Genomic DNA, 27,752 nt, shown 5'->3' with positions numbered 1-27,752 from the left:
ACACTATTACGATGACGTAGAACTTTATATGCACCAGAATTTGTAACTAACTTGTTCAAAATTGTATATGGTCATCCGATATTGAATATATATTGTATATGGTCATCCGATATTGAATATATATTGTATATTCCTCTTGAATTCTTTTTGGTTCTAATTTCAAATTTGTTTGAAATTGTACATTCATATGCATGTATGTATACAGTACCGTAGAATATGTGAAACTCCTTCAAAATTAAAACCCAAAAGAAATAAAACAATACAAATTAAAAAGAAACCAGATTTAGGGGGAGGGGGGCTAAAACCCTAAACCCTGCGGAGGCCTTTAGTCGCGGTTGGCCAGAAGAACCGCGACTAAAGGTCCTCCGCCCTGGCGCTCCCCTGCGGCCCACGTGGACGGGCCTTTAGTCGCGGTTCGTAAGGAACCGCGACTAAAGGGGGGGGGCCTTTAGTCGCGCTGCTTTGGTCGCGGTTGCGCCACCGCGACTAATGGCAGTTGCCAACCGCGACCAAAGCCTGTTTTTCCACCAGTGCTTGCAGGGGACTCCTTGTCATGGAAGAAACTTGTGAACTAAGGAGGTGGCTTTACAAAATTCATCTATTGATATAATTATTTCGTTGGTACCATTTGAAATCCACCTTGATTAAACTTATAGAACTCATTTATCATAACCTGCATGATCATGTCTCATAATGCCACATGCAGTCTATCTTGTGTACCTATTGGACATTATATGCCAGAAGCAACACTTGCTAATTCAGTTTAAGACAAGTTTATGGTCTAGTTAGAGGTGAACATAGAGATCTTGTTCTGATTATGATGGATATAGAAATAAAGTACACTTGGTCATCTCTAATTCTATACCCATCCTAGCTTTTGGGAGATGTTGTCATCACACTAATCTAATTAATGACTCTCATGTTTCCTTTTGTTGGAATTTTGTTGTCTTTCTTATTATGCTTTAAAAAGCTTTATGCTTAGTTTGTTTAAATTTTTTTATGTTTATACCTTCAAATATAGTTCATCTCTACATATCCCCTATGGTAGTCATGAGAAAGAATGGGTCGCGGCTAGAGCCTACGTCGCATCCTGGTGAGGCAAGGGGAATGCCATATGAGTGGAAGCTAGCATGAATGGAGTTGTGATGACATACGCATGAGCTTCTTCTTCAGAGGTGGCAGGTGGAGTATAATTGGGTGGCGTCATAGGCGGGATAAAGAAAATAAGTTCTCATGGAGGACAGGAAAGGTAGAACTTGAGACAGACCGGGGATTAGTGGTGGGAACATTTATGTCCCTATTATATACGGAAAGAAACGAAAATGGGTGTATTAGACAATATTTACGCCCGGTTTGTCAATTAATATTTTTCGAAGTACCCTAAAGTTCAGCTTAGCGTATTATCAAAAAAAAACATATCTTGAATTTCATGTTTTTGTGGAATTAGGTTGCGGATCTCCACGTGACTCCGGGAGGAGTTTCATTCACATGATCCCAAAAACATAGAATAGTACAAACAAAAGGATAAGAGTTATTTTGATTCAATGAATTTCGTAGGGGTTTGATTTGGACGATTGCATCCCTTAGGTTTTTTTTTCCTATGGAGCTTCTTTGCTTTGTAGGATTTGAAATCATAGGAATATATCCTATGGTCTACGAGTGTGGCGTTTTGCAGGCCGAGCTTCATGTAGATTTTATTTTCAAACACTTAAAATTCGTATTCTAAAGTATCACAAAAATTCAAGTAAAATTCCAGAGGTATCCAATGATGTATGCAACAATGGTGTAGAATCTTAGTGCAAACTAATTTGTATTCTAGGCTACACGAAGTTTAAAAAATGACAAATTTATAGTCTTAAAATATGCACTATTCACTACAAAATCTGTCACAATTTTTCAATTTTGTGTAGACTATAATATGAAGTAGTTTGTATTGAAATTTTACAACATTGTAGTATAAATCATTGGTTGTCTCCAGAATTTTGTTTCGAATTTTTTAAAACTTCGAAATACAAATTATGAGTGTTTTCAAATAATGGGTTTAGTGTAGCTCGTGGTCTCCGCTTTAAGTCTTCTATGATCAACTTTGTGTGCAATTCCATAGAATTTTTTTTCCTTATGTCTAACCTGATGTAAATTTATTTTGTTTATATAAAATAAAGGAGTTATGCTCTAGAGGCAATAATAAATAATATTATTTGATTCCAATGTTATGATTATTGTTTATGTCTTTATGCTATAACTGATATGGTACTTTGATGTGAGATTCGAAGGAAAACTCATAAATACGTGTAGAGATGTAAATATCAAGTTTTTCCTAGTCCCGCCTCTAGGACTAGCTCATGTGTTGTGTGATGACCATATTTTCCTGGTCATGGGTATTGTTAAAGTAACAAGGATGCCAACAACAATGAGAGTACAATGGTGAAAAGACAAGGGTATACTATGAGATAGTTTTGTCGTTCGTTGTTAGTATCATTATCATCATGTCATTGTATTATGCACAAGTCTTTAGACCATGAGAGTGTAAGTGACCTCGTATGCACTTTGGTTATCATTAGATGTTGTCTGTAACAAGGTGATCACAATGATGATGATTGGGTACATCGGAAGGTACGCATAAGAACTTGGATAATTCAAGAATGGGATGTTGCTCCTCATGGTGATGGATATGTACACCGCGAGCTCGCTCGATATTACGATGTCGCAATGTCATCTGGCCAGAACAAATTATTATAATGATCGCAAGGACATCGGAATAAATAATGAGAAAATAGAGCAATAGCGGACTCAGGGTAAGGGATATAGTGATTAAGTGTTGTAATGAGCACATAGGTATTAACATTTGTATCAACTATAGGATGATATTATCTATGTGTGTGTGTGTCTGTCTAGGGGTTATCATGGTTGTCCAGGTCCCGCTGTTAGTTATTGATCTGAAGGAGTTTTAAAGTCATGTCTACATATTACCGAACTTCTTGGATCACATGCTTAAAGCAAATCAACTTGTGGTGGTAGTTTATTTGTGTTTTACGTTTGATAGAGTGTCATCGAAATTTTTATTGGGACATTAAAATTATTTCGGAGACATTTGGAGTTATTCTAGAATATTTCATAGGGCCTCCGGACTTTATGTTGAAGGACCGGAGGGGTACCAAAGAGACCTATGAGCTGCATTATTGTTGCGGCCCCATAGGTGGCCGCATGGGCCATATAAGCCCATATGGGCTCAGGCCCCAAGCCACACAGGGATGTGCTCCTTGCTTTGGGATGAAATAAAGGTGGGTCAACTAGGGTTGGTGGCGATAGCAGCCAAGCGGTAGCGATGAAGGGGGAGGTTGTGCCCTAGGGCTGCCCCCTCCTGCAAGATGGTCCTCCCAGCCCCGCCTACATAAAGAGGTGCAACCCCTCCCCTTGGAGCACACATAGTTTCTCCTCGGGTATAAGAGCATCCCCACTCGTTTGGGCTCCCCACGCCCAAATCCGGCGAAATTTTCGTCCGGATTGGAGGAAGATTTGGCGTGGGGAGTGATACGTCTCCGACGTATCGATAATTTCTTATGTTCCATGCCACATTATTGATGTTATCTACATGTTTTATGCACACTTTATGTCATATTCGTGCATTTTCTGGAACTAACCTATTAACAAGATGCCGAAGTGCCGATTCTTTTTCTGCTGTTTTTGGTTTCGTAAATCCTAGTAAGGAAATATTCTCGGGAATTGGACGAAATCAAAGCCCGGGGGCCTATTTTTCCACGGAGCTTCCGAAGGCCGAAGAACACACGAAGTGGGGCCACGAGGTGGCGACACCACGTGGCGGCGCGGCCCGGGGGGCCCGCGCCGCCCTATGGTGTGGCTCCCTCGTCTGGCCCCCGACTCGCCCTTCCGCCTACAAATAGCCTCCGTGGACGAAACCCCGATGCGAGAACCACGATACGGAAAACCTTCCAGAGACGCCGCCGCCGCCGATCCCATCTCGGGGGATCCAGGAGATCGCCTTCGGCACCCTGCCGGAGAGGGGAATCATCTCCCGGAGGACTCTACGCCGCCATGGTCGCCTCCGGTGTGATGTGTGAGTAGTCTACCCCTGGACTATGGGTCCATAGCAGTAGCTAGATGGTTGTCTTCTCCCCATTGTGCTATCATTGTCGGATCTTGTGAGCTGCCTAACATGATCAAGATCATCTATCTGTAATTCTATATGTTGCGTTTGTTGGGATCCGATGAATAGAGAATACTTGTTATGTTGATTATCAAAGTTATGCTTATGTGTTGTTTATGATCTTGCATGCTCTCCGTTACTAGTAGATGCTCTGGCCAAGTAGATGCTTGTAACTCCAAGAGGAGTACTTATGCTCGATAGTGGGTTCATGCATTGACACCGGGACAAGTGTGAGAAAGTTCTAAGGTTGTGTTGTGCTGTTGCCACTAGGGATAAAACATTGATGCTATGTCTAAGGATGTAGTTGTTGATTACATTACGCACCATACTTAATGCAATTGTCTGTTGCTTGCAACTTAATACCGGAGGGGTTCGGATGATAACCTTTGAAGGTGGACTTTTTAGGCATAGATGCAGTTGGATGGCGGTCTATGTACTTTGTCGTAATGCCCAATTAAATCTCACTATACTCATCATGATATGTATGTGCATTGTCATGCTCTCTTTATTTGTCAATTGCCCAACTGTAATTTGTTCACCCAACATGCTATTCGTCTTATGGGAGAGACACCTCTAGTGAACTGTGGACCCCGGTCCAATTCTCTTTCTTGAAATACAATCTCTTTGCAATACTTGTTCTACTGTTTTCTGCAAACAATCATCTTCCACACAATACGGTTAACTCTTTGTTACAGCAAGCCGGTGAGATTGACAACCTCACTGTTTCGTTGGGGCAAAGTATCTTGGTTGTGTTGTGCAGGTTCCACGTTGGCGCCGGAATCCCTGGTGTTGCGCCGCACTACATCTCGCCGCCATCAACCTTCAACGTGCTTCTTGGCTCCTCCTGGTTCGATAAACCTTGGTTTCTTTCTCAGGGAAAACTTGCTGCTGTGCGCATCATACCTTCCTCTTGGGGTTGCCCAACGAACGTGTGAAATACACGCCATCAAGCTCTTTTTCTGGCGCCGTTGCCGGGGAACGAAGAAAAGTTACACCACAAAGATTTTCAACTCCCACGTCAACAGCTCTTTTTCTGGCGCCGTTGCCGGGGAGATCAAGACACGCTGCAAGGGGAGTCTCCACTTCTCAATCTCTTTACTTTGTTTTTGTCTTGCTTAGTTTTATTTACTACTTTGTTTGCTGCACTAAATCAAAATACAAAAAAATTAGTTGCTAGTTTTACTTTATTTGTTATCTTGTTTGCTATATCAAAAACACAAAAAATTTAGTTTACTTGCATTTACTTTATCTAGTTTGCTTTATTTACTGTTGCTAAAATGGCCAACGCTGAAAATACTAAGTTGTGTGACTTCACAACCACAAATAATAATGATTTCTTATGCACACCTATTGCTCCACCTGCTACTACGAGCAGAATTCTTTGAAATTAAACCTGCTTTACTTAATCTTGTTATGAACAATCAATTTTCCGGTGTTAGTTACGATGATCTTGCTGCCCATCTTAATAATTTTGTTGAACTATGTGAAATGCAAAAATATAAAGATGTAGATGGTGATATTATTAAACTAAAATTGTTCCCTTTCTCATTAAGAGGAAGAGCTAAAGATTGGTTGCTATCTCTGCCTAAGAATAGTATTGATTCATGGACTAAATGCAAGGATGCTTTTATTGGTAGATATTATCCCCCTGCTAAAATTATATCTTTGAGGAGTAGCATAATGAATTTTAAACAATTAGATACTGAACATGTTGCTCAAGCTTGGGAAAGAATGAAATCTCTGGTTAAAAATTGCCCAACCCATGGACTGACTACTTGGATGATCATCCAAACCTTCTATGCAGGACTAAATTTTTCTTCACGGAATTTATTGGATTCAGCTGCTGGAGGGACCTTTATGTCCATCACTCTTGGTGAAGCAACAAAGCTTCTTGATAATATGATGATCAACTACTCTGAATGGCACACGGAGAGAGCTCCACAAGGTAAGAAGGTAAATTCTGTCGAAGAAACCTCTACTTTGAGTGATAAGATTGATGCTATTATGTCTATGCTTGCGAGTGGTAGGCCTAATGTTAATTATAATAATGTTCCGTTAGCGTCATTGGTTGCTCAAAAAGAATATGTTGATGTGAATTTCATTAAAAATAACAATTACAATGATTCTAGGCCATATCCTGCTAATGGTAATTCTCATGGTAGATATGTTTCACCTAATGAAGAGAAGATACTAGAAATTGAAAGATCCACTAAGAGCTTTATGCAATCACAATATGAGCAAAATAAATTGTTTACTGAAACATTGAATGAGCAATCTACCTTGTTGAAGAATATAGGGAATCAACTTGAAAATCTGAATAGGGAGATCTCGGGGTTGCAAACTAAACTTGCTAATGCTGAAAACCGAATCTCATACATGTCTGCATCACAATCTTCTTTAATTAATAAAATGGCTGCTAAACCTGAGGATTTAGATGATAAAATTACTACTACAGCAAATGCCATTCAAGTTAGAATTAATGAGAATATAAGATTAATGGCTGAACTGCGTGCTAGGTGGGATAGAGAAGAAAATGAAAAACTAGCTAAAGAGAAGAATATAGCTAAAGTTTGGACTATTACCACCACTAGTAATGCTAATGCTACACATGTTGCTGCACCTTCTACTCATACTAATAAAAGAATTGGTGTTAGCAATGTTTCCACTTCTAATGCAAAGCGCGAAAAACTGCCTGAAACTGCTAAAAGCTGAAATCGCTTCGTGATAAAGTCGCTGAAATTTTTTCCAACATTGGGGATGATGATCCCATTGCTTTAGATTATAATGGTTTGAATTTTGATGATTGCCACATCTCTGAAGTTATAAAGTTCTTGCAAAAACTTGCTAAAAGTCCTAATGCTAGTGCTATAAATTTGGCTTTCACGCATCATATTACAAATGCCCTCATAAAAGCTAGAGAAGAGAAACTAGAGCGTGAAGCCTCTATTCCTAAAAAGCTAGAGGATGGTTGGGAACCCATCATTAAGATGAAGGTTAAAGATTTTGATTGTAATGCTTTATGTGATCTTGGTGCAAGTATTTCTGTTATGCCTAAGAAAATTTATAATATGCTTGACTTGCCACCGCTGAAAAATTGTTATTTGGATGTTAATCTTGCTGATCATTCTACAAAGAAACCTTTGGGTAAAGTTGATAATGTTCGCATTACCGTTAACAATAACCTTGTTCCTGTTGATTTTGTTGTCTTGGATATTGAATGCAATGCATCTTGTCCCATTATATTGGGAAGACCTTTTCTTGAATTGGTGCTACCATTGATATGAAGGAAGGTAATATAAAATATCAATTTCCTCTCAAGAAAGGTATGGAACACTTCCCTAGAAAGAGAATGAAGGTACCTTTTGATTCTATTATGAGAACAAATTATGATGTTGACACTTCATCTCTTGATAATACTTGATACACACTTTCTGCGCCTAGCTGAAAGGCGTTAAAGAAAAGCGCTTATGGGAGACAACCCATGTTTTTACCTACAGTACTTTGTTTTTATTTTGTGTCTTGGAAGTTGTTTACTACTGTAGCAACCTCTCCTTATCTTAGTTTTGTGTTTTGTTGTGCCAAGTTAAGCCGTTGATAGAAAAGTAAGTACTAGATTTGGATTACTGCACAGTTCCAGATTTCTATGCTGTCACGAATCTGGGTCCACCTCCCTGTAGGTAACTCAGAAAATTAAGCCAATTTACGTGCATGATCCTCAGATATGTATGCAACTTTCATTCAATTTGAGCATTTTCATTTGAGCAAGTCTGGTGCCATTTTAAAATTCGTCAATACGAACTGTTCTGTTTTGACAGATTCTGCCTTTTATTTCGCATTGCCTCTTTCGCTATGTTGGATGAATTTCTTTGATCCACTAATGTCCAGTAGCATTATGCAATGTCCAGAAGTGTTAAGAATGATTGTGTCACCTCTGAATATGTCAATTTATATTGTGCACTAACCCTCTAATGAGTTGTTTCGAGTTTGGTGTGGAGGAAGTTTTCAAGGATCAAGAGAGGAGTATGATGCAACATGATCAAGGAGAGTGAAAGCTCTAAGCTTGGGGATGCACCCGGTGGTTCACCCCTGCATATATCAAGAAGACTCAAGCGTCTAAGCTTGGGGATGCCCAAGGCATCCCCTTCTTCATCGACAACATTATCAGGTTCCTCCCCTGAAACTATATTTTTATTCCATCACATCTTATGTGCTTTTTCTTGGAGCGTCGGTTTGTTTTTGTTTTTTGTTTTGTTTGAATAAAATGGATCCTAGCATTCACTTTATGGGAGAGAGACACGCTCCGCTGTAGCATATGGACAAGTATGTCCTTGGTTTCTACTCATAGTATTCATGGCGAAGTTTCTCCTTCGTTAAATTGTTATATGGTTGGAATTGGAAAATGATACATGTAGTAATTGCTATAAATGTTTTGGGTAATGTGATACTTGGCAATTGTTGTGCTCATGATTAAGCTCTTGCATCATATGCTTTGCACCCATTAATGAAGAAATACATAGAGCATGCTAAAATTTGGTTTGCATATTTGGTTTCTCTAAGGTCTAGATAATTTCTAGTATTGAGTTTGAACAACAAGGAAGACGGTGTAGAGTCTTATAATGTTTTCAATATGTCTTTTATGTGAGTTTTGCTGCACCGGTTCATCCTTGTGTTTGTTTCAAATAAGCCTTGCTAGCCTAAACCATTGTATCGAGAGGGAATACTTCTCATGCATCCAAAATACTTGAGCCAACCACTATGCCATTTGTGTCCACCATACCTACCTACTACATGGTATTTTCCGCCATTCCAAAGTAAATTGCTTGAGTGCTACCTTTAAAAATTCCATCATTCACCTTTGCAATATATAGCTCATGGGACAAATAGCTTAAAAACTATTGTGGTATTGAATATGTAATTATGCACTTTATCTCTTATTAAGTTGCTTGTTGTGCGATAACCATGTTTCTTGAGGGAACGCCATCAACTCATTGTTGAATTTCATGTGAGTTGCTATGCATGTTCGTCTTGTCTGAAGTAAGGGCGATCTACTCTGAGTTGAATGGTTTGAGCATGCATATTGTGAGAGAAGAACATTGGGCCGCTAACCGAAGCCATGTTCCATGGTGGAAGTTTCAGTTTTGGACAAACATCCTCAAATCTCTAATGAGAAAAGAATTAATTGTTGTTGAATGCTTAAAGCATTAAAAGAGGAGTCCATTATCTGTTGTCTATGTTGTCCCGGTATGGATGTCTAAGTTGAGAATAATCAAAAGCGAGAAATCCAAATGCGAGCTTTCTCCTTAGACCTTTGTACAGCGGCATAGAGGTACCCCTTTGTGATACTTGGTTAAAGCATATGTATTGCGGTGATAATCCAGGTAGTCCAAGCTAATTAGGACAAGGTGCGGGCACTATTAGTACACTATGCATGAGGCTTGCAACTTATAAGATATAATTTACATGATGCATATGCTTTATTACTACCGTTGACAAAATTGTTTCATGTTTTCAAAATCAAAGCTCTAGCACAAATATAGCAATCGATGCTTTTCCTCTATGAGGACCATTCTTTTACTTTCAATGTTGAGTCAGTTCACCTATTTCTCTCCACCTCAAGAAGCAAACACTTGTGTGAACTATGCATTGATTCCTACATACTTGCTTATTGCACTTATTATATTACTCTATGTTGACAATATCCATGAGATATACATGTTACAAGTTGAAAGCAACCGCTGAAACTTAATCTTCTTTTGTGTTGCTTCAATGCCTTTACTTTGAATTATTGCTTTATGAGTTAACTCTTATGCAAGACTTATTGATGCTTGTCTTGAAGTGCTATTCATGAAAAGTCTTTGCTATATGATTCACTTGTTTACTCATGTCATACACATTGTTTTGATCGCTGCATTCACTACATATGCTTTACAAATAGTATGATCAAGATTATGATGGCATGTCACTCCGTAAATTATCTGTGTTATCGTTTTACCTGCTCGGGACGAGCAGAACTAAGCTTGGGGATGCTGATACGTCTCAGACGTATCGATAATTTCTTATGTTCCATGCCACATTATTGATGTTTTCTACATGTTTTATGCACACTTTATGTCATATTCGTGCATTTTACGGAACTAACCTATTAACAAGATGCCGAAGTGCCGATTTGCTGTTTTCTGCATTTTTGGTTTCAGAAATCCTAGTAAGGAAATATTCTCGGAATTGGACGAAATCAAAGCCCAGGGGCCTATTTTTCCACGGAGCTTCCGAAGACCGAAGAACACACGAAGTGGGGCCACGAGGTGGCGACACCACGTGGCGGCGCGGCCCGAGGGGGGCCCGCGCCGCCCCTATGGTGTGGCTCCCTCGTACGGCCCCCGACTCTGCCCTTCCGCCTACAAATAGCCTCCGTGACGAAAACCCCGATCACTGAGAACCACGATACGGAAAACCTTCCGAGACGCCGCCGCCGCCGATCCCATCTCGGGGATCCAGAGATCGCCTCCGGCACCCTGCCGGAGAGGGGAATCATCTCCCGGAGGACTCTACGCCGCCATGGTCGCCTCCGGTGTGATGTGTGAGTAGTCTACCCACTGGACTATGGGTCCATAGACGTAGCTAGATGGTTGTCTTCTCCCCATTGTGCTATCATTGTCGGATCTTGTGAGCTGCCTAACATGATCAAGATCATCTATCTGTAATTCTATATGTTGCGTTTGTTGGGATCCGATGAATAGAGAATACTTGTTATGTTGATTATCAAAGTTATGCTTATGTGTTGTTTATGATCTTGCATGCTCTCCGTTACTAGTAGATGCTCTGGCCAAGTAGATGCTTGTAACTCCAAGAGGGAGTACTTATGCTCGATAGTGGGTTCATGCCTGCATTGACACAGGACAATGTGAGAAAGTTCTAAGGTTGTGTTGTCTTTGTTGCCACTAGGGATAAAACATTGATGCTATGTCTAAGGATGTAGTTGTTGATTACATTACGCACCATACTTAATGCAATTGTCTGTTGCTTGCAACTTAATACTGGAGGGGGTTCGGATGATAACCTGAAGGTGGACTTTTTAGGCATAGATGCAGTTGGATGGCGGTCTATGTACTTTGTCGTAATGCCCAATTAAATCTCACTATACTCATCATGATATGTATGTGCATTGTCATGCTCTCTTTATTTGTCAATTGCCCAACTGTAATTTGTTCACCCAACATGCTGTTCGTCTTATGGGAGAGACACCTCTAGTGAGTATGGACCCCGGTCCAATTCTCTTTCTTGAAATACAATCTACTGCAATACTTGTTCTACTGTTTTTACGCAAACAATCATCTTCCACACAATACGGTTAACTCTTTGTTACAGAAGCCGGTGAGATTGACAACCTCCTTTGTGTCGGTGGGGCAAAGTATCTTGGTTGTGTTGTGCAGGGTCCACGTTGGCGCCGGAATCCCTGGTGTTGCGCCGCACTACATCTCGCCGCCATCAACCTTCAACGTGCTTCTTGGCTCCTCCTGGTTCGATAAACCTTGGTTTCTTTCTGAGGGAAAACTTGCTGCTGTGCGCATCATACCTTCCTCTTGGGGTTGCCCAACGAACGTGTGAAATACACGCCATCAGGGAGGTCCATTTTTCCAGCCGCGAGCCCAGGATGGATGCAACGTAATACGACGAATTCAGACAAAATAGGCGAATTCGTTCAAACATAAGCGAAATTTAATGATATTTAACATATAGAGGCGAGTTCGTACATAAATAGGCCGATTTCGTACATATATTTGAATTCGGCGATTGGCAAACTAATACTAAAACTAAAAGCGGCCTCCTACATGCCGAAATGGCGGTAGAAGGTCGTGTAGTCGCCGCCGTCGTCGTCGTCGCTGGAGCCGGCGTCGTCACTGAAGCGGCGGCGCCTCGTACCGGCGGCTCGTGCCACGGCCAGCGTCGCCGGCGCGTGGAGGCGACGGCCGGTAGATGTCGTCGTCGCTGCTCTCCTCGAGCTTGATCACCTCCACGGGCGCGGCGTTCCGCGAGGACGGCGGTGCGGCGGCGCGGGCGGCGAGTTGTCGCGCGGCGGCCGATCCAACATCCGCCGCCGTGCTCCGCCTCTGGCGCTCCCGATCGCGCTGGACCACTCCGGCGCGGCCGATGGGGAGGCTGTTGTCGGCGGGCACCAGGTCCTTCGGCGACACAGCGATCGCCTCCGCCACCGCGGCGTCCTCCGCGCGCTTCGCCTCCTCCTCGGCGAGCTAGTTGGCGGCGGCCGCGGCGGCCTCATTCTTCGCCGTCTTCCTCTTCCGCCCGCGTTGCGGCGAGGAGGGCTGGTCGCGGATGACGAGCGCGCCGCTGCTGCGCCCTCTGGTCGGCGGTGGGGACGCCGGCTCCTTCTTCACGGTGGCCGGAGACGGCCACTCCTTCTTGACGGTGGCCGGCGTCGACCCGCCGGACCTAGACGCCGATCTCGAGCCCGACGACGAAGAGGACGGCGCCATCCTCCTCGGTATCCAGGAACTACCGTGCCGGCGCGACACGGTAGCCGCCACCGGCGGCGGCATCCCCAGGACAGGGGAGTTCCCGTCCTCGATGTGCGCGAGCACATTCTCGAGGGTGCGGTTGGGCGCGCTCCACCATCGGCGGCGGCCGGCGGCGTTGTTCCTTGCCGGAGGAGGAGGAGGGCCGTCGTAAGCGGCGAGTTCGCGTTCGGACCTTCGCCGGAAGAACGCGATCCACGCTTCGTGGTTGTCGGGGTCGAAGCGCGGATCCGCGCGCTGCTCGTCACTGAGAGTGACGCGCGCCTCCTCGATCGCCGCTTCGAGTGCGCCGCCACCCGTTGGCGGCGGCGGGATCGGCATGCCGCCTGCGCTCAGCCTCCAGCCTCCCGGCGCGCGGAAGTCCGGCGGCGCAGGGTAGCCCGCCGCGTGCAGGAGTCGCCCCTCCCATTGGTGGAGAGAGCGGCGGCCGAAGCTGTTGTTGGCCGCACCGTCGTTCGCCATTGCTGGTTCCTTCGAGTTCGGGGATGATTTGGGGGAAGACGAGCGAGGAGGTGAATGCGGGGCGGCCGGGGTAGTTCGGCGATAAATAGCGGTAGACGCGCATGAAACCGAGGCGACGGCATTAACTCGCCGCGTGGAAGCTACGCGTCCGGCGAATGCTGACCGGCGGCAGGCTTTTACAGCGCGCGGAAGACGATGCGATGAGGACGACGATCGGTGTCTCTCGCCGACAAGTTGGGGCCACCAGACGCGCGGGAACGTTTCGCGCGCTTTCGTTTCGTCCGGAGTCCCCGAGCGCTCCCCGGGGAGCCGGGGGTGGCGTGGGCTCGCCGGATGGATGAAGGGCCAAATCCGGACGAAAACGAGGAACCAGGGGCGCAACTGGGCCGAATTACGCCGTCCGGATGGAAAAACGCTCGCCGGGGGCCTCGACGGGGGCACGAGTGGAGATGCTCTAAGGCTCTTACTATATCTCCCTCTCTCCCACGCAGATCTCTGTCTAAGCCGAAAGGCTAGACTGCCCTCGTCGTGAGCGCAATGCCTTGGACAATGGAACATTGATGGATGATTCGTTGTACACAATGATACCAGCGGAGGGATCGACCTTTCGATTCTAGGAGCAAGGATGAGATATAATCCACGCGGATAGACGAGATACTCCTAGCTGCGGGAATCACCGCGTTTAGAATCATCAAATCACTGGGATCTTCACAGTATCCAAATATAATTTCCCTTTGGTTTATCTGAAAAAGTCCAAATATAATTTTCTTCTACTATTCCGTGGATCAAAGAGCATCTTCAGTCGCGTCCCCCAAACCGTCCCCCAAACCGCGCCGGATTGAGCGTTTGGGGGACGTGTTTTGTTCGTGCCGCCTTTGGGGGACGTCGCTCCCCAGCCGCGTCCCCCAAACGCCGCCCCCAAACATTTAAAATACTTTTTTTTGGCATTTTTATTTCAATTTCCACAAACTAATACATAATTGGGAACGTGGTTTCCACAAACTAATACATAGTTGGAACCGTGGTGGACACAAATATAAAAATATAAAATATTGCAAATAAACTAAACCTAACTAGGCCGTGCATCGGAGGTTTGCTGTGTTCGCTGCTAAGAAAGAACACTCGAGGGCACACCCAGTCACCTAAACTGGAAAATCCAGCGGGAGGATGGTGCCCTTGTTGGTTCTACCGATGAGGCGAACAGGCAGAAACCTCTGTGCACGTATTCGCTGCGAAGAAACAACACTCATCAGTCGTCCTCCTCGTCGGTGCTGTCGTCGTGGGAGTCCCTGTCGCCGTGGTAGTCCAGGCGGCAGCGCCTCTCGTCGAAGACCTTGACGCTCATGTCCCTGTTGCCGAAGTAGGAGAACACGAGGATGAAGCCGGCTTGGAGGCTATGGTGGCGCGCGAACTTCTCCCAGCCGAGGTTGAGGTACATCTTGCCGCGCGCGTCGTAGATCGCGTCGACGATCCATCGGTAGTAGCCGCACGAATGCTCCCGCAGATGCATCTTGCGCGGACGTACGCCGCCGACGTACTCGGCGAAGGAGTCCGGCAGCCTCTGGATGCCGCGCGGGTCGCCCTTGAGGACGAGGACGAACTCGAACAACACGTCCGGCTCCACGTTCATCTCCGACGATGAAGACGACGGCGTGGGAGGCGACGGCGAGCGTTCAGCTATGCCGCGGCCACGTCCACGACCACGACCACGGCCGCGGCCGCGAGGTCGGCCTCCGCCTCTACCAGACATAGCGTCGAGTCTTGTTGAGAGATGGTGGAGGCTAGGGTTTGGGAGAGAGGCGCTAGGGTTTGTGTGTGAGAGGGACGATGAGAGGCGCCCCTTTTTATAGGCCGGAGGGAGGCGGATGAGCGGTGGCGCTCATTAACGCCGGCACGCAGAGCTAGGCGCGATGGGACGCGTCGCTGCGCCCTCTGCGGGAGCTGCACCGTCGCTGCGCGCCAATAACTTCCGTCGCGAGGTAGGCGACGGTTAGGTTAAAATTAATTGTGCCGCTGACGGGTCGGCCCCGCCACTCCCCGCCTCGCTTTTCATTGTGTCCGACGTCCCCGGTGCGTCCCCTGTGGGACGGGGACGGGCTCGGGGCGCCGGACACCGTATCGGGGCGCGCCGGACAAAAATGGGCTTTGAGGGACGCGGCTGGAACGCATTTTTGGTCCGGCGCGCCCCAAATCCCTTTGGGGGACGCGACTGGAGATGCTCAAATAGGCCCCTGCATTGATTGATCCGGCGGTCAAAAGGAACACAGGAGCCAAACGACCCGTCGCAGTCACGCAAACCCGTCCAGCACGCGTCGTCTCCGATCGCCGCCGCCGAAACCCTACACAGCCCATCCGCCATGGCCGATCCGCCGTCCGCAGCCACCACCGCGTCGCAGCAGCCCGACCAGTTCGCCGCCTCTATCCTCAACCAGCACCAGCAGAACCCCAGCCGCCAATTCTCCCCCCAAATCCCCCTGTCCCCTGCCGTATCCGACCCGGCGTCGGCTGCTGCGGGGGGCAGATCCATGGACCTCCAGCCGCGGTTGCAGGCGCCTTCTCCCCCGCAGGCGGCGGAAGGCTTCGGCGCGATGCACCGCTCGGGCCCGGCCTCCCGCGCCCCTGCCGTCGGCCAGCCTCCACGGTACGCGGCAGCCGGCGCGACGTACGGCGCGCAGGTGAGCTTCCCGGCCGGCGTAGCGCAGGCCATGCTTGGCGCGCAGGGGCAGCCGCGGACGCTGCAAGGGCAGGACAACAGGGCGCGGTACGGGCTCCAGTTCCAGCCACCGATGATGGCGCAGCCAGGGCAGAGGGGCGTAGTACAAGGCACACAATTCAGTGCTGCCACTGCACAATCCATGGGAGGTATTGCCGGGATGAACCAGATGAGGGCTAACCCGTACAGCGCTCAAGCTCAACAGCGTTTCGCCCAAATGAGGCCGCAGCAGCTACCTGCAGGATCATCACAAAATGGAGCTATGGTGCAGATGCTGCCAACGCAGCAGGCGCAATCGTCGATGGCCTCGCCTCTTTCTCCGCATCAAATTCAACAACGTTTTGCGCAGCAAGTGAGGCCACAGCAGCTACCACCTGCAGGATCATCACAAAATGGACCCATGGTGCAAATGTCGCCGACACAGCAGATGCAATCAGCGATGGCCTCACCTCTTCCTCCGAATCAACTTCAGCGAGATCAGATGATGCAACTGGTACAACAACTTCAGCAGAGGGGACTGAATAGGCAGCAGATTGCCCAGGCGCTGCAACGGCTTCCCCACCTGAATGCCCAACACCTGAACCAGCAGCAGCGGCAGCAACAGCAACAGCAACCATCTCCAAGGATGCCAGCACCTGCCTCCCAGCCGATGACACATTCGTCAGGCGGAACCATGGCCGCTGGTGCGGCAAATGCTCTCCATAGAGGACCACCTGGAGGTGGAGGAAATGTCAGCCAGCTTCTTGGGAAAAGAAAGGTACAGGATTTGGTTGCGCAGGTGGATCCGCTCTGCGAGGTCGATCCGGAGGTGGAGGATCTGATTCTGGAGATCGCCGACGACTTCATTAGCTCGGCGGTCGCGTTCGCGTGCAGGCTCGCAAAGCACAGGAAATCGTCGGTCGTGGAAGCTAAGGATGTGCTGCTGCACCTCCAGAAGAATTGTCACCTGTCTGTTCCTGGTTTCTCACAGGAGAGGAAGTGAGTCTGCAGAGAAATTCAGTGTAGGTGTGGGTAGAAATGTGGCATTTACTTTGAGAATTCGAGAATCGTGTTAGAGTCAGATAGATGGATATACCATTATAGGTAAATTGCAGAAAAAAAAAAGATAGATTGATATAGCCCCTGTTAGTCGTTGCATATGTTCGTGCTTACATGCACATTCAGTGTGTATATCCGCGTGTGATATATTTGTATACACCCAAAGAAAATTGGCCATTCTTACATTCCATGGCTCTTCTTCACCGGGTAAATGCTTTGTTCTCTCATCTCTTTCTAATGATCTTGTATGATATTAGAAAGTTTTACCTTGTATATCTAGTATAGAAAAAAAATAGCGACATCTTTCTGGCAAAAAAAGAGTCTGTGTGTTAGTGTGTATGATGTGAGAAGACAGCGGTGTGTCTGAAATTACAAAGTAAATTACCTGATATTAGAAAGTTTTACCTGGTATCTTCCTGTACTCATCTTCGATATTCTCAGGGAGGTTGAACGATCAGGAATGAAGGAGATAGAATAAATAATTTTCTGAATTGCAAGAAGCTATGGGTGTGTCTGAAATAGAGCTGAACTCCTGGACTATGTTGAGCGATCAATTCGACAACTCGAACAAAAATTAAGAAATGAATGAAATTACACAAGGAAACCTTGGCTTTGAAGAAAAGCAAAATAGAGGAATCGGCCAAATTGGTAGATGATACGATTGTACTGGGTCTGGGTATGGAAAGCTGTGAACTGGTCAATGGGGATTATACTCTGTTCAGCATAAAGTGGTTTTATCAATACTGTTTTCTTATAGATCAATAGGGATCATGTATGTTTTTTCTTTTTATAGCAATAAGGTAGTATATGGCGTTCTGCTCTTGCAAATTTGAAGGCAGTGGCTAACCCTAACTTGGGAACGTTTCGCTTTAACAAACTTATAGTTTTGAAAATACTGAGATGCCAAACGATGCCTTACACTCTATTTTGACTAGACGAATTCCTAATCTAATTTGTCAATTAAAGGCGTGAAGATATATCCTGCATCTCCAAACTTGCGGCTTCAGACTATGTTGAAGAGACAGTTCCAATCCTTGCAAGCATGCTCGTAATTCTGCTGATCATGTACGGAGTATGTTTTTCCTAATCAACATGGATCATCCCCGATCCTATTGAAAAAGATCGATGAAACCTGAGCGAACGGATATTATATACTCCAAACTGTTAATATTTCTCACATACCCTTCTGAAAAAGATGGTATGTTAATAGGACAGAGATTTGTTGCACATGAACACCAATGATGTCATTTTCCAAATAAATAAATAAAATATTTTTGAGTTTCAAAAAAAAAATTAAAAATAAATCTGCATATAGCTAATAATGTATCCCACAAACGTGTAAAATATCAATTTTAAATACTTTATATTTTAAGCTACACAAAAAGATAAAATGTAGATTCTGAGTAGTCATTTTTAAATCTCCAAAAACATATCAGATTTTGTTATTTTCGTCTAGCACAAAACAAAAAGAATTTGGGGTTGAGATTTTGCATGATTGTGAGATGTTTCACCAACAATCTCCAAAATTGTTTTCGAATTTTTTAATAACTTATAAATTTCTTTAAAAAAATGACGAGAGCACTGGAGCTCGGGAGCCATTAAATGTTAATATTTCTAGTACACAGTTTAACATCTGTAGAAGTATATGTGAAATTAATACAGCACATCACAACTCAGTAGTAACTGTCTCGCCGACAGCTGGACTGGGGTCCACTCAAAGTCCAATCGAGACAGACAGACACCTGGGCCCTATTGAGAGCGTACCCCAAGACAGCCGTCTGCTAGCTCGGCGTCCGCAGATCCATTCAAACTAGCCGTTACAAACCCCCCACTACCTCCTCCATCTCCTCCTCGGATTCTTCTTCTAGTACTACCTTCCACACGCCATTCCTCTCTTCGCAATCCCCCCAAAATCCCCAAACCCCCGCAAAAATTTCCCAATTCCGCAGAGATATCGATTTCCAATCCCCGCTCCCCAGGCGCGGCGCGGTCCGGCGACGATGATGTTCACGGAGGGCCTGGACGAGTCGGCGATCAGCTGGATCAAGCAAGGCGCGGCCGCTCCGCCAGCCACCGCGAGGTCCCCGCTCGCGGAGCGCCAGATCCCGGCCGCGGCGCCGGCGCTGTACGGCAACCGGGGCCCGTGCGCCGCCGCCGCCCTCTTCTCCCCCAAGAGCCTGCCGCCGCCGGTGCGGACCGCCCACTCGGGCCTCCTCGGCCGCCACTCCTCCGCGCTCTACTCCGAGGACGACGACGACGAGGAGGAGGAGAGCGTCGCGTCCTGGGGGCTCACCGACGCCTACGGCGGCAACTTCTCCGACGACCGCACCGCCACCGCCGAGGAGGACAGCGACTCCAGCCTGTTTAGGAGGGCCAGGGACCTCTACGGCGTCGACGACGAGGTCACGTCGCAGCTCAGCCGCAGGGGCGGGGGCGGGCTCGTGAGGGGCCACTCCAAGGAGAACCTCCGGGTCGAGGTGCGGGCCGCCGCCGCCGCGTTTGCCGGGAAATGCTCCCGTGCTCTGGATACCCCCGTCGACTACAGCGCCCATGTAAGGATGCTTGCTCCTCTAGCTTGCTGCTGGATGTTTTGCATTGTGAATTAGCGATAACTGAACTCTGTTAGTTAATATTCCATCATACTCCTACATGCTTCGTAGTTAGACGTTTGCGCAGATGCGCGGTTGTGCTGGCAAAAGTAAGAATCAACTTTAACTGTTACGTTTATCCAGGAACAGTACGTCGACGAGCGCAGGTTTCAGGATTTCGGGCCACCCAGTGCGCCCCCAATCGCACAAGATGGGGAGGACCATCGCATTTTCGACGCAGTTGGTGAGAGCATCGATCACTTCTTATTTCAAACACAGTTTGTTCGTATCCCCTTTTGCCTGAAAGAGATAACTAAAACCAACACTCGATGCGCAAACAGCAGACCCGAGAGGAGGCTTTGAGAGAACTGGGATGTCATCGATGGCAGATATACTGGCTCAAGATGTTCATGAGCTTCCTACCAGGTACAGTCGGATATCATGATTTACACATAAGAGTACTTTGTCCATGACTGCTCTTTTCCCTGAGATCAAAACTGCAATCCAGATCAAACGTTCAGGAGGATGGTGTTCAGATGCCGTACATCGAGAACAATTTGCTAGCTCAGATACCAAGCTTCACAACCAAGTGCGTTTTGATTTACTGCTTGCTTACCCATCTATAAAAGTTCTTGTTTGTTTCTCCTATTCTTATGGGCCCATGTTTTACCTGGCAGTGTACAAAGCGCATGGCAATCGTTTGTTGCGTACGATGCGTGCTTCCGGCTTTGCCTGAATGCGTGGGCTAAAAACTGCATGGAGGCTCCGGAATTCCTTCGCGACGAGTGCATGGTGTTGCGAAGCGCCTTTGGGTATGCAACAACTTATGCGTGAATTAATTTAGCATAGGTTACTTGAGCATAATTTTCCTTTGAGCACACAGCTTATGAACTCTCTATAATCAATAGAATACAGAAATTTTTGCTTCATCCAAGGCATAAGAATCAAGATGATGGAAAACACGCCTATGACAAGGATGAAACGTGTACCATGAAGGCAAGGAAAATTGTTAAACAGATTGAAATCGAAGGTATGAATCAGCAACCACTGGACATCCTTTATCTCCATTACTTCTTAACTTTTCCTTGCACTGAATAGAGTTCATTGACAAAATTATTTTTTGGAAATGTAAAGCTAACAATAAACTCTATGATGAATAGGTTAGTTAGGCATGCTTTCCAAAAAATTGGTTGTTTGCTCTCTCATAATCTGATTGTTTGCTAACAGTAAAAAAGATACGTGTTGTACCGCAAAGACCAAAGCTCCGCGCAACATCATCATTTAGAAACCTCTACATGCAAGCCGGCAGCGAGTATGTCAGACAGATTTCTAAAATACTGAAGAGCCAGGTTACTATGCTGACGTCCACGTCAGCTACATCTTTGCCCGAAGGTTAAGATAAACACAATTATTTCTATGGCCCATACTTGACAGAGTTTATCTCTGTAATTAGTAACACAGTGTCATACTTGCAGAAATGTTCACATGTACTCTAGAGTTGAAAAGCTCATGCAAAGGTCAACAAAGAGATTCCATTTCTCTGCAATATTTAAAGCCAGGGATTGGTGAATCTCAACTCTTGTAAGTTCTAGCATATCAACTTGCATATTCGTTGTATTAATGGAATTGTAAGATTTGCTCGGAAAATGATCTTGAACCATCTATTAACAGCTAAAACTTATGACTCAGTTATCTAGAGAACCAGGGGGACACTATTCTTGTTGAAGTACAGGACAACAATAGGGCTGTCATAGGCCGTGCAGAAATTCAAGTATCGTCATTCACTGATACCCATGTATGTACTAACCAGTGCTCACCCTCATTGGTTCATTGCTGTACTGAAAAGTAGCTAAAATTCACCTCTCAATTGTACACATTGAAACAGCAGGAGGAAGTGACTAGATGGTGGCCTCTATACCTTGACGATCAAGAATGTGTAGGCAAAATTCAGCTTTGTATGAACTTGTCTGTGTCTTCCGACAGTTATGGATCTGAAAAGGTTTGCTCTTCTCTTTTCATATCCATGTCATGATGAATGTGCAAAACAATTCAGCGTCTATCTTAACCTTGCATCGCATTGTAAAAATAGATGCTACAAGGTGGTCTAGCTGTGGATACTATTATATATGACATGGTTCTGGAAGCAGCGATGAGAGCTCAAAATTTCAACAGCAAAATGTTGCACATAAGTGGTTCATGGAAATGGCTGTTGGATGAATTTTCTGATTACTATGGGGTATCAGACGCATATAGAAAATTGAGGTATCATATTATTTAGTCGCGTACATTCAATGATGGCTATTGAATATAGCAAAGCATGATATTGTTATTGATGGCATTTTGCAGGTACCTGTCTTACATTATGAATGTGGCGACGCCAACAAAGGATTGCTTGGAATTGACATATGAACTGCTTCTCCCTGTCATGAAAGCACGGAATGATAGAACTCTAACGAGACAAGAGGTAATCTTTACAATAAAAAGGTTCCATCCATGTACTTCCAGATGACACTGAATACACAGATAAATAATCATAGATGACCTTGAGAAGTTCAAAATGACCTATCGGACATATTGTGTACTAATTCTAGGGTAGTAGCACCTTGAATTCTTTCTTAATGAGGAAGGTGGTTGGTTAGTTTTAACGAGACAAGAGATAATCTGTGCATTAAAAAAGCTCCGTGCATATACTGCCAGTTGTAAGAAGCTTAAAATGTCTCCATTGACACAATTTGTACTAATTATATGTTACTAGCACCCACAAAGTTTTCTTTAAGAGGAAGGTGTGGCAAAGGTGCAGCACCCAGGGATCCTCTCTTGTCCTCACTTATGCCAGCAAATAAACAGAATAATGACAGAGATCAGGAAGCATTTTACAGGATCAATAGGCCTGATTATTTCTTATGTGTTTACAGAGAAGTTTACTGCTCGACTGTGAAGATAGGATCAACGTTCTTCTCGCGATTGTGTTTGAAAATTATAAATCACTGGATGAGCACTCTATTACTGGCTTATCGGAACTATTTGGCCCTATATCAGATTGTGCTGCACCAGCTTTGGCACCTGCAGTTCAGATATTTAGTGTACTGCATGATATACTCTCGAGTGAAGCACAAAGCATACTTAGGAGCTATTTGCAGGTCAGAATTCTAAATGAATACTTTAAACATTTTGCATTTGTATACTGTTTATATTTTTGCTCAGAGCAACAAGCTCACAGTATGTACTATATAGGAATGCTCAAAGATTTATATTTACGATATTAAGAGATCATATCTTTGTCTTTTTCAGCCAACTATAACATGTTACTCCCTCCGATCCATATTACTTGTTGCTAGTTGGATGTATCTAGAACTAAAATGGATTGGAGGGAGTACAAAAAACGTGGTTCACTATGATTGTTCAAACAGTGTATAAGTTAATGTGTTTAGCATTATGATTATTTCGAACCTTGGCTAAAGAGTACTCAATGTTTGTTAGTCCAGTTTGGGAACTTTACATATTTATCATCGCTGACCTCGTAATAGACCATGCATATGCAGTCATGTGGAATGAATTTTAAAACATGGTTCATTGGTTGCATGGTGCAATTTACACTAAAAAAACATCCATATAAACGGAGTCATGTTTCACCTGTGGTGCAACTTGCATCCAAGCTAGCACAAATAAAGGTTATAGACATTATAGTAGTATATACTTTTTGATGTTATACTTCTAGCCATCAGTAAACAGATAAATCTCCCTTTCACAGACTGCTGCTGCAAAGAGGTGCAGGAGGCATATGATTGAGACAGACGAATTCATGTCGAGCAATAATGACAGCCTTCTCACTGATCCTATGACTATTTCTGCTGCATATCTCAAAATGAAGACACTATGCATTAACATAAGTCTTGAAATTCAAGCAGATATCAAGATTCACAATCAGAATATACTTCCAAGGTAGCAACTATATGCTTGCTCTAGTAAAAATATTTCCATATGTTCAGATACTACTCGGAACTTCCCTGACGTTTTCCCCCCTTCAGTTCGATAGATCTTCCGAACATAGCAGCATCCCTCTATAGTACAGAACTCTGCAAACGATTGAAGGGTTTTCTTTCTGCAAGTCCCCCATCAAGACCGCTACAACATGTTGCTGAACTGCTCATTGCAACTGCTGATTTTGAGAGAGATCTTGACTCCTGGCAATTGAGGTTAGATACAGTTGATATACCGTTATACCGCTACTGTTTTCTACAATTGATATGTTTCTCCAAGGCCCAAAGTGCACATACTTTTCAGCTGATTCATTTCGTTGCATTTATACAATTTTAGACCTGTCCATGGGGGTGTACTTTCGAGAGAGTTGTTCCATGATTACATCATGGTGTGGGTTGAAGATACCCGGTTGCACTTGCTTGATTACTGCAAAGCTGAAAAGGTAATCATAAAAACACATACTAGAAACAGATCGCTTGGTTGAGATTAGCAATTGGACTTCCTTGCTTAATATATCACCTCTCTTCGCAGTTAGCATACCCTGCAGCATCAACAACTTCACCATTTGTCGAGCAAATATACGAGCAAATTAAAGAAAGCATAAATGAGTATGGAGTGGTTATCAACAGATGGCCTCAATATCTGATGAGTTTGGAGAGTGTATGTCACACACTTGCACTCCATGAATCAGCTCCCCCTGTTTATCATGCAATTTGTTGATGTGCCTTTTCTTATTCAGGCTATTGCTGATGTCGAAAGAGAAGTTATGAAGGCATTGGAGAAGCAATATATGGAGACTCTAATGCCCTTAAGAGACGGCATACCAAAAATTCTTGAGAAGCATGTTCAAAGACTGACAAGAAGACAATCGATAGCTCCATATTCTGTGCCAAATCAGGTATATATATGCTTGCATCATATCACACATTTTGTTCAGTGACGTTAACGGGGGCCACAGTTCACTAATGACCAGTTGATTGTTCTTCATCACAGCTAGGAACATTCATGAATACAGTTAAAAGAATGCTAGATGTGTTACACTGCCGAATTGAGGATATTCTCAAATCATGGGCAGCATATCTAACCATAGCAAACGGGACCACGGTTTTTGGAGAGCAAATGAACTCCATCACAGTGATGTTGAGGAAGAAGTACAAGAAATACCTGCAAGCAATAGTGGAGAAGATTGTCAGTGATGTAAGAATTATTGTGACACATTCAAACACTAATGTCGCTCTTCGTCCAGTTTGAACTGAGACAGATCACACATGTATAGGTCATAATTTTTTTTGTTAATTTCAGACACAAGCTAACCGTACAACGAGGCTAAAACGGATTCTTGAAGAAACAAAAGAGACTGAAGGTGAAAGCGAGATGCGTGAAAGGATGCAAGCTCTCCGTGCTCAGCTCTCTGATTACATGCACAACCTCCACGAGGTCTTTTCCAGCAGAATATTTGTTGCTATTTGCCGAGGTTTCTGGGATAGGCTGGGCCAGGTAAATATGAGAAAGAAACTCTGTGTCCTAATGTTGCCATGGAAAATTGTGCTTATATATCAACTTTATTTTTCAGATTGTGTTGAGATTTCTTGAGAGCAGAAAGGAGAATAGGATTTGGTACCGTGGATCCAGTTACGCTTTAGGGGTAAGACCACACTCACCAAGAATTATCTTATAACAGGAGACCAAGAATTATCTTATAATAGGGAAGCAGCTCTAAGAAATGAAAACTATTATTACCAAACAAAAGGAAATTATAGCAAAGTGCAATAGCACGAATTGAGATAAATTACCAAGATAATTCTTATAAATTTTGCATCGGTTCATATAGAACCTGGTAATCACATTTTCAGTGTTTGTTTTTTTATGCCTTATCAAGGGGGCAGCAAGTTCTGTATGAAATTATAGGCACGGTGCAATATTTTGACAACAAGAAGCGAGTAGCTACCATTTGTGAATGATGAAACAAATAATATGTACTGTATAAATCCTCTTACCCTGAAGAGCTATGTTGTGCAGATCCTGGACGACGTCTTCGCATCAGAGATGCAAAAGCTGTTAGGCAATGCTCTCCAGGACAAGGACCTGGATCCTCCGCAATCAGTGATCGACGCCCGGTCTATCCTCTGTTGAGGGCTTGTGAGAAGAACCATGAATTGTTCAGATCGATCTCTACTCATAATTCTGCTGAGAAGATCTGAAATATGGCCAGAGCAATATTTTGGTCGCAAGAGGTTGAAGCTTATTGTTTGGTGTGCAGAATATATGTATACAGGTCGACGGCCTACATTCTTTTTGTCCATAGCGTGATGTTAATTGTTTCAAAACATAAGAGGAAAGTTGTGTAGTGGTAAGCAAGATTTGCTTTCCAAAGTGTATATGATTAGTGTAATTGCGTGTACTGGTTGTTCGGCAGCTGTTGAATTCTCTAGACTTTTGGAGTTAATTTACGTGAGAAATTTTGGCTGACACAGGGCTCGGTCTAAAGGTTGGTTCCTGACTATTAAATCTTGCATTACAGTTATTGAAAAATACTCTTTCCTTCTACAGAGCTTCACTAGAGTATGAGAAACTTGTATATGATTACAAGAGGAACGCAAAAGACCAAATTTTAAACAGGAGGTGGAGCTCTTCCTGACTGTTAAATCTCGCAATACAGTTATTGAAAAATACACTTGCCTTCCACAGAGATAAGAGTATGAGAAACTTACATCTGATCTTACAAGAGGAATGCAAAAAAAAAACAAATTTTAAGCAGGTGGTGGAGCTCTTGTTAGGTGGATGAGCTAGCTCTAAGAAGAAGATCAGCTTTTTGGGGGGAAGAGCTCGCTACTATTGAAAATAAAATAATTTTGGATCATATCAAACAAGCAATTGACATGCTGAAAGGGCCTTACATTTTTACATGTGTATAGATCAAGGAGTCCTTAAAAAACCTAACAAGTTTCAGGTAATTTAGACATTCGGTGGCGCCGCCCCCGATTTTGGTGAGGGTCGGTCCCGTGGCGATGGTAGTGGAGTGTCAATACTTGTAACTGCTATTGTACCCCCTTCGTTCCTAAGAGAGATCTGAGGGCTCCGTTTTTTGTTGCTATTTTCTTCGGTCTGTTTAGGGCTTGTGTCATATTCTGGAATACATGGTGGTGACGACTCCCTGAAGATGGAATAAAGTTCTCCTAGCACAACCCCTCTCTCGGTAATGCATCTATCATCGTCAAAGGGCATGTGGAGGTTTGTCTTCGGCGGATCTCGCTGGATTTGGTTCGTGTTCCTTTTGATCTACACTTCTCTTCATCGGCGATAACAACTGCTCTCGTGTGTTTGTCCTTCGGAACCTTAGCAAGACGATTGCCTGGCTGTCTACTACATCAATCTTTGCCTTGCTCCAACGAGGGAGAGGCAAGGACAGCGGCGTGCCTTCGGCTCATTTGAGTGCTTGCAGTCGTCGCTAGTTGGTCCAAAGACCTTTTGTAGATTTTATTACTTTTGGATTTTATTGTAGTATCGGTGGAATTTTTGCCAAACAAAAGACTTTTTACCAACTCTTTCAATTAAGAAAAGTTATTTGTTACATCCGGAAACAAGTATACATACCTCCATAAATTTCAAAAAATGAAAAGAGAACCCCTCAATTTAAATTGGCTCACATAATCCCCTCAACCATGCAAAACTAGACAAATTGACCCCCATACCAATTTTAGGGTGGTTTTGTAGGTGGTATTTGCTTATGCACTTTTAGTTCTCAAGCATCATTAGAAACACAAGATCATGGAGCACAACAGCTATAATACCATAGTTGTAGGCTTGAAGCATTGAAGTGGTACATGATCTGGGGATCCTCATGATCTCCTCATGACTCCAGTGGCACTGTCCATGGACATCATGTCGAGGTTCCATCCACTGTCGTTGCTTGTGTGCATGCTACGATTGGTGTAGTCTTAGGGATTTAGGAGTTGTGCTAACTCGTAGATCACCAGCCGTCGAGCTCTCCCCTTTATATATATCTGCATGCAACATGGGGCAAAACCGTTAGTTGGTTAAGGTGTCTCCGATCAGGGCCTTTAGGAGATAAGCCACATACAAAAAAGGTCTTGGGTGTTGATTCCATTGGCCCTTCTTTTATCTTAACTTTAAGTGTTATTTGTCTTTCTCTTTTATATGTTAAAACTGACGGATCAACCCAACATTCTCCCACTTGATCGTTAGGTTTAACTTCATTCACCCGTTCTTAGTAGGAATAATAAACCAAACGAGGTGTTACAATAGAACATGGA

At 44.5% G+C, this 27,752-nt stretch overlaps 2 protein-coding genes across 6 annotated transcripts; both read left to right on the top strand.

Annotated features, from left to right (window-relative positions):
• The first annotated feature begins 15,400 nt into the window (after window positions 1–15,400).
• Window positions 15,401–17,136, top strand: LOC127307614 (uncharacterized). The gene has a single exon (XM_051338354.2). It carries the CDS (start codon window positions 15,516–15,518, stop codon window positions 16,851–16,853), a length of 1,338 nt encoding a protein of 445 aa, XP_051194314.1. The 5' UTR covers window positions 15,401–15,515; the 3' UTR covers window positions 16,854–17,136.
• Window positions 17,137–18,740: 1,604 nt separating this feature from the next.
• On the top strand, window positions 18,741–25,951 carry LOC127307613 (uncharacterized). Of its 5 annotated transcripts, none has more exons than XM_051338353.1 (22): window positions 18,741–19,461; window positions 19,648–19,741; window positions 19,842–19,923; window positions 20,006–20,086; window positions 20,175–20,309; window positions 20,406–20,527; window positions 20,725–20,889; window positions 20,973–21,078; window positions 21,187–21,292; window positions 21,383–21,496; window positions 21,587–21,759; window positions 21,844–21,961; window positions 22,413–22,637; window positions 23,249–23,439; window positions 23,526–23,693; window positions 23,815–23,920; window positions 24,010–24,138; window positions 24,218–24,376; window positions 24,472–24,675; window positions 24,781–24,975; window positions 25,052–25,123; window positions 25,498–25,951. In XM_051338353.1, the coding sequence occupies exons 1-22, from the start codon at window positions 18,910–18,912 to the stop codon at window positions 25,609–25,611; spliced, it is 3,411 nt and encodes a 1,136-aa protein (XP_051194313.1). In that variant the 5' UTR covers window positions 18,741–18,909; the 3' UTR covers window positions 25,612–25,951. The 5 variants fall into 5 exon arrangements, with proteins under 5 accessions (XP_051194313.1, XP_051194312.1, XP_051194311.1 ...); XM_051338352.1 differs by having other exon boundaries at window positions 19,839–19,923; XM_051338351.1 differs by having other exon boundaries at window positions 19,642–19,741.
• The last annotated feature ends 1,801 nt before the right edge of the window (window positions 25,952–27,752 follow it).

Source organism: Lolium perenne, chromosome 6 (genome assembly GCF_019359855.2).
Source record: "Lolium perenne isolate Kyuss_39 chromosome 6, Kyuss_2.0, whole genome shotgun sequence".
NCBI classification, from domain to species: domain Eukaryota; kingdom Viridiplantae; phylum Streptophyta; class Magnoliopsida; order Poales; family Poaceae; genus Lolium; species Lolium perenne.
Note: the sequence above shows the minus strand (reverse complement) of the source record. Positions and strands in the feature narration are given on the sequence as shown.